At 47.1% G+C, this 18902-nt stretch overlaps 1 protein-coding gene across 1 annotated transcript in view; it reads right to left on the bottom strand.

The window, feature by feature from the left end:
* SEL1L3 (SEL1L family member 3) overlaps nt 1–18902 on the bottom strand; it is a 108488-nt gene that overhangs the window by 54481 nt on the left and 35105 nt on the right. Inside the window, exons 7-9 of the mRNA XM_080936079.1 lie at nt 14594–14726; nt 12437–12569; nt 10423–10560 (exon numbers count right to left, since the gene is read on the bottom strand). Coding sequence (XP_080792205.1) covers nt 10423–10560; nt 12437–12569; nt 14594–14726 — 404 coding nt within the window. The remainder of the gene's footprint in view (nt 1–10422; nt 10561–12436; nt 12570–14593; nt 14727–18902) is intronic.

Below are 18902 nucleotides of genomic sequence, written 5' to 3'. Positions count from 1 at the left end.
AGCATGGTAGGGTATTCCTATGACAACCTGCCCATGTTTGGGGGAGAATTGTGAAAGGACTTTGGAACTTTGAGCTAGAAGAGCCATTGGCATATTAAGAGCTCTGTGGGATGTTCTCTATGAGCTTGGAAGACAATGAGAACAGTGCAGAAGATGGAGGCCTGGCTTGTGAAATTTCAGAGGGAAGATTAAAGACTCTTGTCAGAACTGTTGCTGTTTTGATCATGAAGATTCTGTGGTTTTGGTTAACTGGGGCTCATGAATCAGCTGTGATTAACAAGATACCAGAACTACTAAAGCAAAAACCTTTGTATTACTGTGACTATTGATGCTGGTCAGCTGGAGCTAAGGAATTAGTAATGATTAAGAAGAGACCAGCATCACTGAGGTGAAATCTTCTGGGAACTGTTTTCTGAGAGCACAAAGAGACTGTGTTCCAGAGATAGCCAAGGTTGTACCTTGTGCTGTGGCTGGACTTGGTGATGTGTAAGAGTCACCCAGGTGGTACTGGTTTGGAAGGAATGAAGGTGCCATGGATAGCAGCTGAGACTCCGCACTGTGTGAGGCCATGGAAGGCCATTGCAATTAATGCCCCAGGTCGTCAGTGTTTTGGAGATGCCAGTGCCATGAGATGACCCGAGGAAAAGCAGTGGCAGTAGAAAACAGGCAGCTGGAGCCTAGAAGACAAGGTGTGTGCTACAAAGGGCAGAGTTGGAGAAGTGACCCAAGCCCTCGGAGGAGCCCAGAAGTTCGTAAGTGGATTCCCAGATATTGGATGGTTAGAGATTGATTTTGTTTTTGATTGTGACTATGCCCTAATATTTTTCCCTCTTGAAGAAGTGGATACCACAGTTAAGACTTTGAATTGTAAAAATACCTTGATTTTTAAAAGAGACTGGATATTTTAAAGGTATTACAATTTTAATATTTAAGAATTTGTAAAGATGGTGGGACTCTTAAGGTTATTTAGATCTTGGTGATAAACAAGAAATTAAGGTTTGAGGCTTTATAGTGATGTGTTTGTGTGTCAAGTTGACAAGGGGTCAATTGTACTGGCTGGTTTTGTGTCAACTTGACACAGCTGGAGTTATCACAAAGAAAGAAGCCTCAGTTGAGGGAATGCCTCCATGAGATCCAGCTGTAAGGCATTTTCTCAACTAGATCAAGTGCAAGGGTCCAGCCCATTGTGGGTGGTGCCATCCCTGGGCTGGTAGACCTGGGTTCTGTAAGAAAGCAGGCTGAGCAAGCCAGCAGAAGCAAGTCAGTAAGTAACATTACTCCATAGCTTCTGCATCAGCTCCTGCTTCCTGACCTGCTAGGGTTTCAGTCCTGACTTCCTCTGGTGATGAACAGTAGTGTGGAAGTGTAAGCTGAATAAACCCTTTCCTCCCCAACTTGCTTCTTGGTCATGATGTTTGTGCAGGAATAGAAACCCTGACTAAGACACATGTCCACTACTGATTATTGTAGGATATTTTTCAGTGCTGCATATTGATCTGAAGACCCTCACACACACCAAGTGTTGGAGATTACAGCTCCATCCCCACACTGTTACTCTAACACCCTTGGTCCCTGGTCTGTAGTGTACTGACACTGAGTCCACAGGAACAGAGGGCCAGCCACACTGCTATCAAGGCTGAAGCAAGTTCTCTATTTTTAGACTCTTGGGTTGCTTCGTGTGATTTTGCTACAGCCAACCACACACTGATGGGCAGCCCTGGATACTTCTGTTTTTCTGTTGGGTTATGCCTGCATAATAACCAGGTTATTTCCACCAGGACTCTGGTCGTCTTATTTTGTTGGGTTCCCCCTTGTCTGCTGAGGGAAGCACTCCATTCTCCAGGACCATTCCCCTGGTAAGAATGTTTTCCATGGAACACAATAGTACAGACAGACCTGCCCACTCTTTATTTACATATTCAGTTTTAGATGTGTCCGTTTCAGATGCCCCTGTGTGCACATTCCTGGCAAAGTGGCACCCGGATTATCGTTAGCGATTCATCTTGGCCTCACCTCCCTGCCAAATTCCTACCTAGGATGATGAGTTTTGCCTGAGCCACGGGGATGCCAGCTTTGTGGGCTTAGAGGGGGGGGAACCTCCAGAAGAAATGAAACTCTAAATGAAACACCTGCCCCTCTGACCCCTGGCACAGAACCACAGAAATCATTATCAGGAGCACCCAGGTAGCTGAGACTGCTGGGAAAGTTGGAACAAACATGGAATTCTCCAGGCTCGATTCTGGGCTCAAAAACCTCTGCCTGCTGAAGAAGCTTGCTTGCTTCTTTCTTACATTAAAATTCTCAACTCCCTCCCAGAAAAAATATCACCAGTTGGTATTTTCTCTGCCCAAGATTTTAAACAAATTTCTGCACTGGTGAATTTAATAAAAAATAATAATGCTCAGGTAAAATTACCCTTTTCACACAATAGTTGAAGTTCGGATTGTAACTCTTGTCCAAAATCAAAGCCACGGTTCTGGTGATATTAAAGCTGGTTTAATGAAACTGTTAATTTCATCCATCTGCTTTAGCATATGCATTTTTTTTTCTAGCTGATCTGTAACTAAAAACATGTCTCGTTTGAGGAGATTAATGGTATAATGAAGATACTAACAAGCAGAATGGGAGATTCCCATTTCTCCATTTCCTTTTTCCTTCTGTACCAGGCGCTAAGGACTGAAGGCCATAGCTGCGGCAGCACAGGATGGCTTATTTTACTCTTCCTTCGTATCAGACCGTGTGTGCTGATTGTTAGAAGAGGCAAATGGGAGCCTCTGAGAAGATAACTGCCCACTTAAAGCCCGCGAGCTGGAGCTGGTTTCTGATTGAGAATTCAGAAGGAGAGGCAGCCTTGCTCCTTGGGCGAGGGATGGAGACATCAATAGGAAAGTCATTTTGAGCGTCTGGCTTCTGAATGGGCAACATGCATCCAGAGTAGAAGTTTGAAAGAAGAGAGCAGAATAAAGAACTATCACGCCACTGTCAGAGGAGCCCTCTTCATCAACTTTACTGACTTAAAAAACGCTCATCGAGCTCCTCATTTGCATTCTGCTCTGAGGTCCTGATGGGCTCCAAGAAGCTTCAAGAGTGGCTGATGTGGCGCTCAAGCACAGCGCTGTGCCTTTCGGCACCGTGAACACCAGTTCCACCTCCGTCTCCTGCCTTCTAATACACTGGAAATGCTCTGGAAATGGGTGTTACTCTGTGTTTCTAATACACTGGAAATGCTCTGGAAATGGGTGTTTCTCTGTGTTTCTTAGGAATAAATAAGAAGGAGAAAAATGTTTGGACATGTTCTTGACAGACGTGATTTCTTCCCTTGTTAGCTTTGTTTTTGGGTAATGCTGGAGACCAAAGGCCTCACATCTACCCCAGAGCTCGGTCCATCCTCGTTTTGGAAAAAAAAGCTTGGACAGAACTTCCTTCCTTCCTTCCTTCCTTCCTTCCTTCCTTCCTTCCTTTCTACCTTCCTTCCTTTCTCCTTCCATCCTTCCTTCTTTCCTCCTTCCTTCCTCCTTCCTTCCTTCCTCCTTCCTTCTTTCCCTCTCTCGCTTCTCTTCCCCCCTCCCTCATCTTCCTTCCTCCATCTCTCCTTTCAGGATTGTTTTTTTTTTTGGGGTGTGTGTAAGGAGTGAAAAACTGTAGCCCATTTCTCTGTTTTCTTCTCCATAACCTCTGTATAATGTATTTTAAAACCTAACAATACAAGCTTTCAACTCTCAATAATAAAGGCAATGTCTCTCCCACAGCCAAGCATAGATAGCTCTTAAGAGGAGGGATGCCCTGCTGTTACTGGGTCCCATAACTGAATTTCCATGGTGTTCATCCTCTGTATTGTAGTGTCTTCAAGCAAACAGTGGAACTGTTGGCAAAATCTAAGTCAATGTAGCATTCTGGGGCAGCTGCCTTCCCCTCGGCAGGTTGTATGGAGACACTTCCCTAAACTGTGCTCCAAAGCCTGGGGCAAGAGGCCCTATAGAAACCAGGCAGATGGTGTCAGCCCTGGGAGAGAAGCCCAGGCTTGGACCTGGCCTCATCCCGGAGCACCATTTACTGGCAGCTTCTAGACTTCCTCGAGGCACTGGCACCAGCAGTATGAACTTAGTGGCATCCCTGCTGAACAGAGGGAGAGAAGTCCATCATCGTTCTGGTCCGGGGTAGACACCCTCCGTGGATACATAGCCATCACACCAGCCCACTCACACATCCCTGACTTCTTGGCACCTGCTTGTAACCATGGCACCCTTGCCTAACTGGATGTGAGCCTTTGAGGTCTCCTTCACTGTCCCCAGCCCTCAAGCCTGTGTAGCCCAGCCCCCAGTGCCACCTGGCACCTCACAGTACTAAAGCATTCTTCAGAGGGCTTGTGATTTCAAACTACTCTGTTTTGACAAGGCCGGCGTGACAGGAGAATGCAAGAACGAAATGGACAGAACTCTTCAATAATGAAAACCACACAGGCTAAATTCTACTGTTGCAGCATCAGGAAAAAAAAAAAAAAAAAAAAAAAAAAAAAAAAAGCCCAAATGTTAACAGTGTTATCTCCATGCACCAGCAACTGCCGCCAATGCTCAGGAGACAGTGTTAAGGCCGACCTCTCCAAATGCCCCGCTGACATCTCAACAATGCAGAGGCTCTTGTATTCGATGCCACCCCAGCACCCTGCACAGTAGAAACTTAGGGACAGAGCAGAGATAGATTTCCCAGATCAAGCAACGGAATCAGGATGCCGAGCTCATCTCTGGGATGCTGGGGAAGGGGGGATCTTGAGAGCATCTATATGCACTGCAGGGTACCCCGGGAGTGCTGCCATCTTTAATTCAAAGGCTTGCAGCCTCTGTGAGGTGAAGAACAAGCCCTGTTACACATTGAGACTGAAGACACCACTGGGAGCAGCTGAGTTTTACAGCATGTTAGCACATCAGCTGTCAACGTTTAGCAAGCCTCCCCCACAGCGCCCCCAGGCACTTGGCCTAGAGCTGTGTGTGGGCTGGTCCCATTCTCCGTGTGGTTGCCCCAGGGCCTAGCACAGTGCCAGGAGGAACTCAGTCTATGGGTTCCAAACTGGCCGTGTGCAACGTACCTCAAGGATTATTTTACATCTGGATGACTGTACACCTCACCATCAGATTATAGCCAAAACGCCCTTTGAGGAGTGCTTTGGTACCAGGACCAGGATGAGAACCACATTTCCACAATTCACTGCTATTCGCAGACCCAGAAACGATTACAATCTACTTTCACGAACTTTAGAGAGGGTCCATAGCTCCATGGACCAGAGCAGTGTTTGGCAGTGGCAAGATGGTAGCTCCCAAGATGGAACAAAAGCTTCTCCACCCCTTCAAAGTTCCATCTCCCCTTTGAAGCACTGGCTTCAACAGGGAGCGGATGTACCATCTGAAAGCTCAAGTCTGAAAGGTGTATGTGCAGCACACTGTTGGCCACAAACATGAGGGGATGTTTCCGAGGAAAAAGGGTTCCTCACAAGGAACCCGAAGTGCCATTGTCTTGTCTCATCTTCTCTGTTTTAAAATAGTGGGTTGGAGAGATGGCTCAGTGGTTAGAGCACTTCCAGAGGACCTGGATTTGATTCCCAGCACCCACATGGTGGCTCACAGATGTCACAAATGTCTTCAGTTCCAGGGGATCCAATGCCCTCCTCTGACCCTCAGGGTACCAGGCATGACTGTGATACACACACACACACACACACACACACACACACACACACACACACGTATATATATGGCCAACACACACATATACACACACTCTAATACAATAAAAGCAGGAATACTAATTGCACAAATTAATTTTTCTGAGGACATTAAGGAACCTATGGTTTATCTTTTAGCCAGACTAACTCATGTCATAGCACAGTCTTGCTGGGAATGTGACTCAGTGGTGGCATGTTTGCTCAGCACACATGGGCCCTGGGGTCAATCACCAGTGTAAGAATATGAAAACATCTTGTCTAATCAAACCTTGGGCAGGCTAGATGGCTCAGAGGGTAAGGTGATCAGAGTCAGATCCCTGGAGTCCGTGTAAAGGTGGAAGGGAACAAATTAATAGTTTTCTCTTACTCTGTTCTGTTCTGGCTCATGGAGGGCATTCAGCCAATACCTGTTTCATGAATAAAGGGATAAATGATTGGAAATGAGTTTAGAATACACTCCGCAAAAACCTTATCTTTTGTGCCTATTCCAGTCCAAAAACAAGAGAGCCAAGCTTGGAGCATCTGTCACTCGAGGCCATTTTCATAGCTTATCTCAGATGTGGGAAATGGCAAAATATGCATGCATTCATGTGCTTTGTATTACTATGAGTGAAGTTCTTGGGGTGTGGTACTTTTTTTCTTTGGAAAAGAAGTTTGGTTCAAGGCACAGCTCTGGAAGTTCAAAGGGGTGTTGCTCTAGCACCAGCTTGGTCCTGGGGATCCCCTCACAGTGGGAGCTTGTGCAAATGAGAGGTGATTCCATGTGGTCAAACAGGAGTCTTGGGAGAGACTGACCTTACCCTTACAATAATTTGACCTCTTCAAAGGTCAGAGGTCCCACGATAACAGCCAAAATTCCCCTTGAGAGCCATGCCTGCTGTGTCTGAGAGACACAGCAACCCGTATTGTATTTCCTTCTTACATGTGTGCCACACATACCGGTTTGCACGTGGGTAGAAACCAAAGGCTCTTCAATCCCTCTCTGCCTCAAGTCTGAGAGTGTGACCTGGACCTCGCCAATTCAGCAAGAGTGCATGGCCAGCCAGCCTCCTAGATCCTCCTGTCTCTGCCTCTCCAGCACCTGGATGATAGCTGTGTGCGGCTGCATCTGGGAGCTAGGAATTTAAACTCAAGTGCTCATGACTCTACAACTTCTTCCCCAGGCCGACTCCCCACTCCTAAACCTTCCCCTTCCTCCCACAATGCCGCACCAGTGACATCCAAACCATGGTGAAGGGAGGTCTAATCTAGTCTACTGGTCATCACAGCAAGTCACGTCAGGACGACGGAACAGAGAAAACAGAGAGAGCTCATTTGTTCTACAAATGAGCTGTGAGGAGCCTGCTGGGGTCAGCCAGACACTAGCAGAAGGATGACCTTGTCAGAAACGGAATTCTAGAAACCAGGTACAGGGCATAGCAGCTTTACTGCTGTTCCTTGGGTAAGGGACCACAGCAGAGGTCCATTAAATATGTAAACTGATTTTCTACCTTCAATTTTCAAAAATCAAGTTTTCTGCACCTTCCTCAACCTTGGTTAGGAAGCTGAGTATGAGATTTGACACCAGTTTCTCTCTCTTGGGCTAGCCAGATGATGCTATTCCAGACCCAAGCGAGGGCACCGTACCAGCAGAGAAGAATTTGATGCTATGTGTATCCCGCCTCCGCTGGAGGCTTCTGGGCCCTTCTAACACAACCTAAAAAAGTAGATGCCCATGGAAGATAGAGAGGGAGAGAGAGAGAGAGAGAGAGAGGGAGAGAGAGAGAGAGAGAGAGAGAGAGAGAGAGAGAGAGAGAGAGAGACAGACAGACAGAGAGAGACAGACAGAGAGAGAGACAGAGAGAGACAGAGAGAGAGACAGAGACAGAGAGAGACACAGAGACACAGAGAGAGACGGGGGGGGCACAGAGCTTAGGGTCATTATTTCTTGGTGATCTCATTTAGCCTGAAATCTGCATTTGACTGGCAAGTTTAGCATGGGGGGGCAAGTGTGGAACATGTGGTTTTGGGGGTAGTGGGACTCTGATTTACTGCAGTCCCACTGTGGGGCTTGCTAGAGCTAGCTTGTCCTGCAAGCTCACAAGTTGAGTTTTTCATTTGATTCTATTTCCAGGCCTCCACAGAGAATAAAATAGTCCTAGATTCAAACAAACAAAACCTTGAGCTGTAAAAATAACATGAAAACATTTGTATTGAGAGTATTTTCTTTAAAAAGAATGTATTGTGAAAATGACTTGATCCTCCTCTCCAACCGTGAAACTATATTTAACTGTGATTAGAAATCACAGACACGAGTTTTGGTAGATGTGGTGGGAGTTCAGTTTAAACTCCTCAATGTTCTGCATACACTCCTTCTCTTCGGGTCTTCTGAGGTACAGCACAACCCCACCACCTCATCGGGCTGAGGGGAAACCTGGGCTACCTCTTCTCAGTCATTGTAGCAGTTGGGGTGACTGGGTTTCCTGGGGACACAGGGATTGGTCAGTGTCTGGTGGTGTCTTGGAGGAGAGGAGTGGGCATGGTTAGTATTAATGGATAGGAAAATACAGCAAATGTGTTCAGGAAAACCCTGGAACAAAGACTCTTCCAGCCAAAGAGTTCAGGAGTACAGCACTGAAGAGGAAAGATGTTTCTCCAAAGGGCTGAGTCCTGAGTAATTTTTTTTCAGTCTTCAGACAAAGCCATGCACACTCTAGGCAAGTGCTCCACCTCTTAGGTACATTCCCACCTACAGTGTCTCATATACATGTCAGCTCACTGAACCAGGAGGAAAGATTGCCACGGGAGTCTCCTGCTACTTCCTCTCCCTCCTCTCCCACCACCAACACCATCTCCACTGTCACTAACTACCACTGTCACCACCACCGTGACCACCATCACTGCCACCACCAACACTCCCAACAGTATCACCACCACCACCATCATCACCACCACCATCACCACCACCACCACCATCATCACCACCACCATCAACACCATCACCACCACCATCACCACCATCACCATCACTACCACCACCATTACCATCACCACCATCACTACTACCACCACCATCACCACCACCACCATCACTATCACCACCACCATCCCACTCAATTGTGCAGACGAGGAAGCCAGGGCTCGGTGAAAACAAGCACTTGGTTAAGCGCACACCGTGAATGAGTGTTACATGAAGTGGAAGCAGGTGACCCAGCTCCAGAGACCACGCTGTCATGGGACATGCTCTTCAGATCACAGCCGTGGGTGCTGCAATGCCACCTTTGTCATATATCTCTGTCTCCATCACCCTGTCATACTCAGACCTCCAGCCTTTCTTCCAGGACTTTGCAATTCCTTCCCAGCTCCACACTCTCCTAGCCCACCTCCCTGTCCCCAACTGCTGTTGGCGTAACATCAGAAAAACCCCTCTGGTTACATTCTGACTACAGCCTGCCTAGGGTTTCAAGCACCTAAAAAGGGAAGCCACACAGATTCCGGCTGGCCACTGAGCTTTGGCTGAGCCCCTTGGTCCTCTCTGGCTTCCCATCCCTACACACAGCGCTGTCCCTCCTCCTGCCTCTCTGATCTGGCAAATACCTCAAGAAGCAATCACAATGTCACCTCCTCCCAGAAGCCCTTCTGAGACACCTATTCTAGCAGCAGCTGGTCCTCTCCTTGAGCCTTCACTTCCGTGGCTTTTTATTAAAACGACTGAATGGTTCATCTTTGTCCCCAAGCCTGTCACTCCAGAGTAGGGAACATTCTACCATCTCCCTTAGCCAAGTGATGGAGCATTCCCTTAGCCAATATCAAAGAACAGAAGAGCAAATATCCTGGACAGCTTCCAGGATGGGCAGGGTCAGCCTCTAAAGAAAGCTCATGTCTTGAGACACTGCCATTTGCATAAGGTCTTCCTCCCATTCCCTTCACTAAAGGGCTGATTCCTGAACCAGGAGCCCATGGGTCTTCTTATCCCTTGGCACACGTCCCTGCTCGGTGTGCGTGTGACCGGGTCCTCTTTCTAACAGGCTTCAAGATCTCCTGGGGCCCTACAGTGTTTACATAACTAAGCGAATACAAGTTGCGGTGGGCCTGAGGGGAAGCCTTCAGCATCCGGGAAGAACCTTCAAATCCGAGATGACACGGAAATGTGCTTCAGATCAGGAAGCTCAAGTTTTAACGCCTAAGGGGTGGATGACATCTGACTGTCCACGGCAGTACATGATGGGAGGAGAAAACTCAGAAAGACTGTGTAGACAGAAAATGACCCGGGCCTTCCCTCTGGCGTCGCTGGCTATAGGAGCAGAGGGTTCAAAGCAGTTACATCTTTGATTCCCACCCGCCCCTGAGTAAAGCTAGAAATTTGCATCTTTCCGAAAGTTTTCAGAGACCGATAATGAGATTCTTTTCAAATACGCAGAAAGGTATTTTGCAAACTAACTCCATTTGGAGGCCAATTCTGGCGGCGGCCTGTCCGTCTCGGCAGCCCTTGGCTTTAGATAAAGCCTCGCTTGAGTGATCCCTAAATTTAAGTTTTTGGAAATGTGCGCAGATCTATTCAGCACTGTGGACACACACAAGGCCAGAATTTAAATCTGAAATTAAACTAGAACACTAGGGTTAAAAATAACATTAAGGCATAAATCACGGAGAGAGAGGGAGATGGAATAGACAGGAAAACAGAGCCTTTCTAGCTGGCTCCAAAGCCCAGGCAGAGGCTCGGTTACCGGTCAGCAGGTCCATTTGCAGCAGGGTCTGGAACAAGCTGGGGTGTCTGTGTCTCAGCTCTTCCCAGGGCAAGGTTCTGCACACCCCGGGTCTCCCAAACTTGTGCTTGAGGTCCAGGTAGGGGTTACGCAAGTCACCTACACAGAAGCAGAAGACATCACCCCTCAGGAGCGGCAATGACCTTACCCCTCTAAAAGCTGTTCTTCCTAAGGGGAGCTTGGGATGGGAGGGCAGGCTTTACATTTGATTTGGCTTGGGTCTTTCAGGGATTTGAAACTGGCCATGACACCTCTGCCTCGGGGGTCAGCATTTGGAACCAAGTCCAGGAGGGACGTGCCAAGGATGCTGATGGCTGTCGACTAATTCCGCAGAATGAGCAGCTGGTCTCTGACTTGTCCCCAGGAGGCCAATAATCTAGGCCATTTTGCTGGCATGTGTGTTGAAGAATGAGGCCCCAGGGCCCCCAGGGAAGTGAGGCAGTTGAAGACTTTAGGAGAATCTCCCTGATGCTATCAAACAGGTCAGCATATAGGGCTGGCTTTTCAACTCAAGGTCTCACTCCTGGTGCCTCGTAAATGATCCAAATGAGTTTCCCCTTTGGGACATTACTATTCCTGTGTGTCTGCCCTCTCTCTGGGCAGCGTCTTTGTTTCTGTATGACTCGCCAACTGATAATCGCAGCAGCTGGGGATTAGGACAGGGCATTCCTTTTAATTTTTTATACCTGCATGTATATGGCAAGGAGGCACAGGTGTGGGGGTACGCATGTATATGTATGTGCACATGCACATAGAGGCCAGGGGACAACCTTTAGTGTGTGTCCTTCCCAGAAACATCATTTAGCCTTTGGGATGTGGTTCTTCATTGTACCGAAGCTAGCCCGGCTAGCTGTCAGTTAGGCTAGCCTGGCTGGCCAGCAAGCCTGTCTCCGCCTCCCCAGCACTGGGATTCTAGGTGAGTGACATCATATCCAGCATTTTTATATGTGTTCTTGTCATGGAATTCAGGTTCTCATGATTGCGAATACTGCTGAGCCATCTCCTTAGCCCAAGATCGTCTATTTTTTAAAATCAGATCTTTGTTTAGGGTGTGTGTTCTACATGGCTCAAGTGGAGATCAAAGGCAACTCTGAGAAGTCAGCTCTTTTTTTCCACCATGTCGGTCCCAGGGATTGAATGCAGACTGTCAGCAGTGGTAGCCTTTACCTGGTTAGCCACCTCTCCGGCCTGATAGTCTGATTTTGAAAAGAACTGCAGGGGTGTTGACCCACTGGAATTTATCTTCCAGAAGGAACATGTGTGACTAAATGTAGTGTCACTGCATCGGACATGGAGAACTAAAGCACAGAAAAATTTACAAGTGCTAAATCCATGTAGGGACCCAAGGAGGCAAGACAGGACTAAACTCCGACCACACCCTGTGGGAAAGAACATCCTGGAAACTGTGAGCCCTGTGAAAGCGGGCTGTTTGAGGCCCAGTCCTTCTGCTGAGTTTGTTGGTGCCTTCCTGAGCTGATCTGAGGATTTCAGAATAAAACAGGGCCCCAGACAGCAAAGTCACTGTTCAGATAGTAATGGTCCAAGACAAAAAGTACATGAATTCCTGGTGATTAATTTATAGTTTCCAATGCATTTTCTTTCTTTCTTTCTTCCTTCCTTCCTTCCTTCCTTCCTTCCTTCCTTCCTTTCTTTTTCTTTCTTTTTTGAGATATGTCTTCTAGGCAGAAAGAATGCCAGACAAGGTTCATTTGTATTCTTAAACAAGATCAGGTATGGCAGGAGCTTCTAACAGCTTTCGTTCAAGGCAGTTGCTGGTGCTTTGGGGGTTGGGGTAAGGATTAAAGAAGAATTGCCCACTTTGGTTCCCATCTGTCTTTGGAAGCCTCAAGGTACACCTGATCCTGCGGCTGAGTGGTACATGGGGTACGTTTCTATTTTAGTTCACCCCAGAGCAAAGCTAAACACACCAGTGCAAATGCAGAGCTTAACATGCCCTCCAGAGCTCCGTACTTACATGTCTCTCGACTCTCATCGCCAGCCTGGACTGTTGCGGCATACAAGGATATTATGTCCTGGACCTCAGCACACCGCTCATAATATAACTTGATCTGTTCAGCCAGTTCCTTCTCAAGGAAGGGATTGAGAACCTGCAGGAGGTTAAGAAATTACATGAACTACAGTTGTCCTCGGACATCCTCTGCTGGTGCCTATGGGGGGTGCTTGGCTTGTCAGAGGTCTCTCTGACATCTGACATCTCTCCTGGATGAGCAAACCAGCACCATTGGGATCAATTTGAGGGACGACAGTCCAGCTTCTCCAGTGTGCCACCTTCTCATCTGCAAAGCTTCTTATACATCAGAAGAGACCCGCAACCCTCCACGTGGAGTCCCTAGAAAACTGCATTCATTTTCGTTTCCAAATGCTAATCCTACCCACGCTGCGCCGGCCACCCCAGGCCCTCCTCCTGCTTCTTCCTGCTTTGCCGCAGCCTTGGTCTGCAAGAGCCGAGGAAGGGCTGCTGCTCTAAAGCACAATTCCCTACAGCCTTAACATGTGGCCAGATGCACACATGCACCCCAGTGAGCCCAAGCACGTGGGAATTAACTCACATCATGTGACTTGTTAAGAGAAATGGGTCAAAGTCCCAAAGAGCAAGCCCAGGGGACTGGAGGACTTACTCTTAACTCTCTGTTTTCAAATGCCATGGCTAGACCAAAGAGAGCAATGGGCTCACTGGGTTGTAACCAGCAGTGGTTTCTTTTTTCTTTTTTTTTCTTTTTTTTGTTTAGTTTTGTTTTATACAGAAGGATCCCAAACTTTAGAGCACATTAAAGGAGATGAAGGAGGAGATATTCTTTGTAAAGTTATTTTTAGTTTCATATATGACTACATAAATATCTATGTGTGGTTCATTATATTAATTAATCAAAACGTCTTTTAAAGCTGGGTCTGTTGACACCCCTCTGTAATCACATCTAGTCAGTAGCATGAGGCAAGAGGATTAAAAGTTCAAAGCGTGCTTGAACTCCAGAGTGAGTTCAAGGCTAACCTGGACAACTTAGTGAAAACCGGTCTCAAAAATAAATAAATAAATAGATAAATAAATAAATAAATAAATAGATAAATAAATAAATATTTTTAAGAAAGGAAAGAGTCTAAAGCTACGAGAAAGCTCAGCGGTGTTCAAGCCTCAGGACCAAAAAAGATTCTTTTTGTTTTGTTTTGGTGAGACAGGGTCTTCTGTGTCCCAGGCTGGCATCGAACTTGATCTTGAGCTCTTGATCTGTTTGCCTCGACCTGCTAACCAGTGTGCACCACCATTACACGCCACAACAGCGAAATGCTTCAAGCTCAGCTCATCTCAGCCAGAGGTCTGACGTTTACTGCACAAGTGAATACACCATTTCCCTTTTCCTAGCTATCTCAGAGGGACGGAGGGAGTTAGGCTTCCTATTCGTTCTTGTGTCTTTTGCCTGGACTCCACAGGGTCAAGGAAAAGAGAGGACAACTCCCTCTCAGGCATCTGGTGGGGTCCTCTGTCTCCTTAGCAGGGATGAAAAGCCACTGTCCCCAGGCTGCATAGGAGGGAGCGTGAGTCCTCTACTAGGACAGAGATGTCTGGAGTAGTCCTCTGTGGGCGGGCATGTTAGGACGTGTGTCCTGGGTACAGTATATTACCTCGGGGTCCAAAGCTCTGAGTCTCTCTCTATGGTCCAGCCATCCCAGCATGAGGGAGTCAGGGCTTCTGCAAGGATGAGTGAAGGATTGGCTGGCACAGGGCTTTAACTGCTCAGGTAGAGCTTCTTCCGATACTTTAAATAATAGTGAGGCAAAGAGGCTCTACCGAATAACTAAGATTCTCTCCTCTCATTAGCTTAATCACTGGATAGGCAAAGCCTGATAAAAATCTACTCTATAATTAAGCTAGTAGTTATTAAAACGGAGGAAGTAAATGCCTCCCATTCTATGAGCACTAAATGAACCGCACGGTAACAGAAATCTATTATTGGGCTGGCTCAGGGGAAGCCTCAATATTAATTATGTTTGGTGGCTGAGCCCACGCATGGTTCAGTCCGCTTGGGTAAATCTTTTGTTTACACTGTGTTTCCTGCTCTCAGTGGCCCACTGTCACACACACTCCTTGCAAACTTCTCCATCCCCCAAGGCTCACCTGTGCGGGGTGCAGGCTGCGGAGACGATAGTACTTCACTGGTCCAAAAAACCCTTCGATGCCTGCCACGTACCTGCTCCCTCCGATAATGAAGTAGCCATCTGTGTCGTTGTAATAGAAATCTTCATGGAAGCTAGACAGAAGCACAGGGGGTTGAGGCAGCCTGGGGACCGGGACCTGGTTATCTTAGAAGAGACTCTGCCATAGACATCCCCAAACTCCTTGATCTAACTCGAGTTGCCATAGGTCTCTCAGTCTCCTTTGCAGATGAACCCACTGCAGGGTCAGGTGGACCTGGGCTAGATCCTGGCTCTGCTGGTCAGCAGCTGTGTGAACTTGTCCCAACCATCTACGCCCTAAAGACTATTGTCCCTTGTAAAATGGTAGTTCCTACTTAATGGACTGTTAGGGTTTGATACACAGTGGTCCTGCGTAAACACCTAGTACCCTATTACCGTCTGTGATACTGGTTAGAATCGGAAGAAATGTTGGGAATTATCTTCCCTTTAATATTTTGTTCTAAAAGGAAAAAAATTTATTGAAAACAGATTAAGGAGAAACTTAAAATTTAGACTGTTAGATGAGGATGAGAAATTAAATTCGTGGAGGAGGCAAGGCCAAAGGTCATGGCCAGATACAAGAGGCTAGCAACAGCTACGTGCCACCTGTCCAGATTGCTGGGAAGGGCTGCAAGCGTCGGGAAGGAGACAGGGACAAAACAGGTGGCAGGTGCTGTACATAAGGCTACAAAGGTGCTTTCACGGTGTTCACAGGGGTCAACCCATGATGGCCAGCCAGGCTCAGGCCCAACCTTATCTACTGTGTAAACTGAAAGGGGGGCAAACCTGGAGAAAAAATGTGCTGCTGAACTTAAAAATGAAGATATGGAGGCTAGGGAGGTGGCTCAGTTGGTACATACACAAAGCCCTGGATTTTCACCCCAGCACCACATAAACTAGTTATCGTCTATAATCCCATCACTCAAGAGGAGGAGGAAGAGGAAGGAGGGTGAGAAACTCAAGGTCACCCTCAGCTACAGTGAGTCTAAGGCCAGTGTAAGCCACATGAAACATTGTGTGTGTGTGTGTGTGTGTGTGTGTGAGAGAGAGAGAGAGAGAGAGAGAGAGAGAGAGAGAGAGAGAGAGAGAGGCAGACAGACAGACAAACAGAGAGACAGACAGATGGACAGATAGACACATAGATACATACACACATACACACACAGAGAGAGAAACACAAAGAGAGAGAGAGTGAGAGAGACAGAGGATAGTTTCTATTTCTGTAGAGACAGTAAGCAGACATTTTTGTATTTGCACAAACTCTGAAATATATTCAATAAACTAATGAAACTATTTCCCCTTAGGGTGTGAGGAAGAGGCAGGAAGCAAGGCTTGACTGTATCTTTGTTTTTATTGTCTTCTCTTCCTTGGTGTTGACTTGACAAACCACGAGCACTCATTACCTATTTAGAAGCCAAACTAGGACTAGGTGACTGTGTGACCAGAGCATGTGTGAACAGCAGGGTAGGTAAGACTTGAGAGAAGTCAAGTGAGAAGCCAGGCAAAGAGAGGGAGCCATGGGCAGAGAGGGCAGATGGAAAGCCAAGAAGAGAGAACAAAACGACAGGTAAGTTGCCAGAAGCCAGGGGACAGCAAGCTCCTGACAGGTGGCTCAGGGAAGCCAGGCAGCCCGGGGTTATCCCAGGACAGAGATGGACTGACAGCCTCTGAGCAAGACAGTGTTCCCCAGCAGGTATACCTGGTCTGGTCGAGGAGGAGGCTAGAGAGGGTAGGAATTGGATGTGTGTGTGTGTGTGTGTGTGTGTGTGTGTGTGTGTGTGTGTGTGTGTGTGTGTCTGTATGTCTGTGTGTCTGTGTGTGTGTATGTCTGTGTGTCTGTGTGTCTCTGTGTGTGTCTGTGTGTGTGTGTCTGTGTGTGTGTGTCTGTGTGTCTGTGTGTGTGTGTGTCTGTGTGTGTGTCTGTGTGTGTCTGTGTGTCTGTGTGTGTGTCTGTGTGTGTGTCTGTGTGTGTGTGTGTGTCTGTGTGTGTCTGTGTGTGTGTCTGTGTGTGTGTCTGTGTGTGTGTGTGTGTGTGTCTGTGTGTATCTGTGTGTGTGTCTGTGTGTGTCTGTGTGTGTCTGTGTGTCTGTGTGTGTGTCTGTGTGTGTGTGTGTGTATCTGTGTGTGTGTCTGTGTGTGTCTGTGTGTGTCTGTGTGTGTTTGTGTGTGTGTGTCTGTGTGTGTGTGTCTGTGTGTATCTGTGTGTGTGTCTGTGTGTGTCTGTGTGTGTGTGTGTGTGTGTCTGTGTGTGTCTGTGTTGCATGTACCTAAGCAAATTCATTCTCAAGAAATGAATTCGCTTAGGTACACGCAATACAACACTGTCGGAAGAGAAGGTCTTCCTTCCACTCCTGTGTTTATCTTTTCAGAATCTCAGCCTCGGTAAGCTAGGGAAAGTAATGTACACTCTCTCTCCCTCCCTGTCTCTCCACCTCTCTGTGTCTGTCTATCTCTCTCCATCCTTCTCTTCTTCCATCCACCTTTCCTCCCACCCCACTCCCCTTCTCTCCTACCTTTTGATCAAGACAGACCACAAAGCTAGTAACTCTGGCTACAGAACAGACCCTGTTTTAAAGGTCCTTAAAGACTGGAGTGTTCTAACTCTCATGAATTGAGAAGCTTTACTCTGAATCCGCTCGCTCGGGGTCCTCAGTCATCTGCAGCTCTATTGGTGCTCACAGTACGCTGGGGGTGCTCCCTAGTAGAGGCTCTCTGGAACCCTCATCCCTCCCCCCTCCTTTTAAACATGAGAATAACTGTGTCTGATTATAGCGTTGTTGTGAGGGTTGACTGGACTACTGATTGAATGGCCAAAATGCATCAAAATATTGCAGATCTCGGAGGGCTTGGAACAAGTCCAGTGTCGGCACAGACAGAATTGTTTGAACACCTGGAATCAGTAAACTTAGAACTCCCCAGTTCTCTGACGTCAGAAATGTCTTGCCCATCTAAAAGACTCTAAAATCTGGTGTGACACACAGACATTGCCAGATTTGGGGCATTTAGGTTTTAGATTTGTGGATCCTCAACAGTTAATAGTGAAGTACCTAGGACAGTCAAGCACATAGCTGGTGTCTACAGGTGTGAATACTCGTCCCGATGTGGGTCTCTGCTCCCAGCATCTGAGGCACACACTTACTACAATGTATTCATTTCGCAGACAAAACACTGCCAATCCTACGTTCATTGTGATCCTAGCCTGGACCTCCATATGCAATCTATTAAAATAGAGCTGGGGCGGGGGGCTGGGGGGGGCAGCTCCTTCTAGTACAGAGCAAGTTAGGCTGGGTCTGTCATTCCAGCTTCTCAGAGAGTCAGAAGGACCAAAGTTCAAAGTTGTCCTAGACAACATTGTGAGACTCTGCCTCAAAATAGAACAACAAAGTGGTAGATATTCAATCTCTAGTAACACACACACACACACACCAAACAAACAAATAAAAAACCCCAAACCCACACTCATATGCAAGTTCATTACTACTTTGAGTGGATTCAATAAAAGAAAGTTATTTTAGTGGTGGAATTATAGGAAACAACTATGAAAGACTGAAAGAAATCTAGAGGAGCTTAGGGCTCAAACTGTTTCCCAAATATCTTCTTTCTTTCCTCCCATTTGGGAAGGCAGAAAACAAGTTGTGTATGTTTTCTGAAAAAAAAAGAAAGGAAGAAAGAAAGAAAGAAAGAAAGAAAGAAAGAAAACAGCAAATTCCAATTTTCAGAGCAAAGGGAAGATCCTGTCTTAAAAACTTGGTGCAAATGTATACAGCAGTCTCGACTCGATGTCCTCAATCACTCGGGGGTCCAGCCCCCAAGCCCCCATGGATGACTGGTACCTTGTATTGCTCCAATGTCTACCTATGCTGGCTTCCTGCCCCTGTACCTTCACACCTATCGTAAGCTTTTGTCAGTAACAGTCGACAAAGCAGAGCATCATGGGCCGCATCACCATGAGGAGCACGTGCAAATGTGGTCTCCCCTTGAAGTATCTTTCAGTGCTGTGCTCCCTTTCTGTGTGAGCGAGATGATACGTCGGAGAAGCATCTAAGAGCTCCTCCGGGAGTCTAAATTTCCAGCATCACTACTATTGGGCACTGGGAAACGTTTAAGTGGAGAGAGCACGGCATGAATGCTGAAGACCCAGCTACGTAACGGGCAGGTAACACCCAAGGACATACACAACCAAGGACAAGGCACAGGTCAAAAGATGCCATCCTGCTACTCAGAACAACACGTGCTTTAAAACGGACATG

Source organism: Micromys minutus, assembly GCF_963924665.1.
Source record: "Micromys minutus genome assembly, chromosome: 1".
Lineage (NCBI taxonomy): Eukaryota > Metazoa > Chordata > Mammalia > Rodentia > Muridae > Micromys > Micromys minutus.
This window is presented reverse-complemented; position numbering and strand designations above follow the sequence as displayed.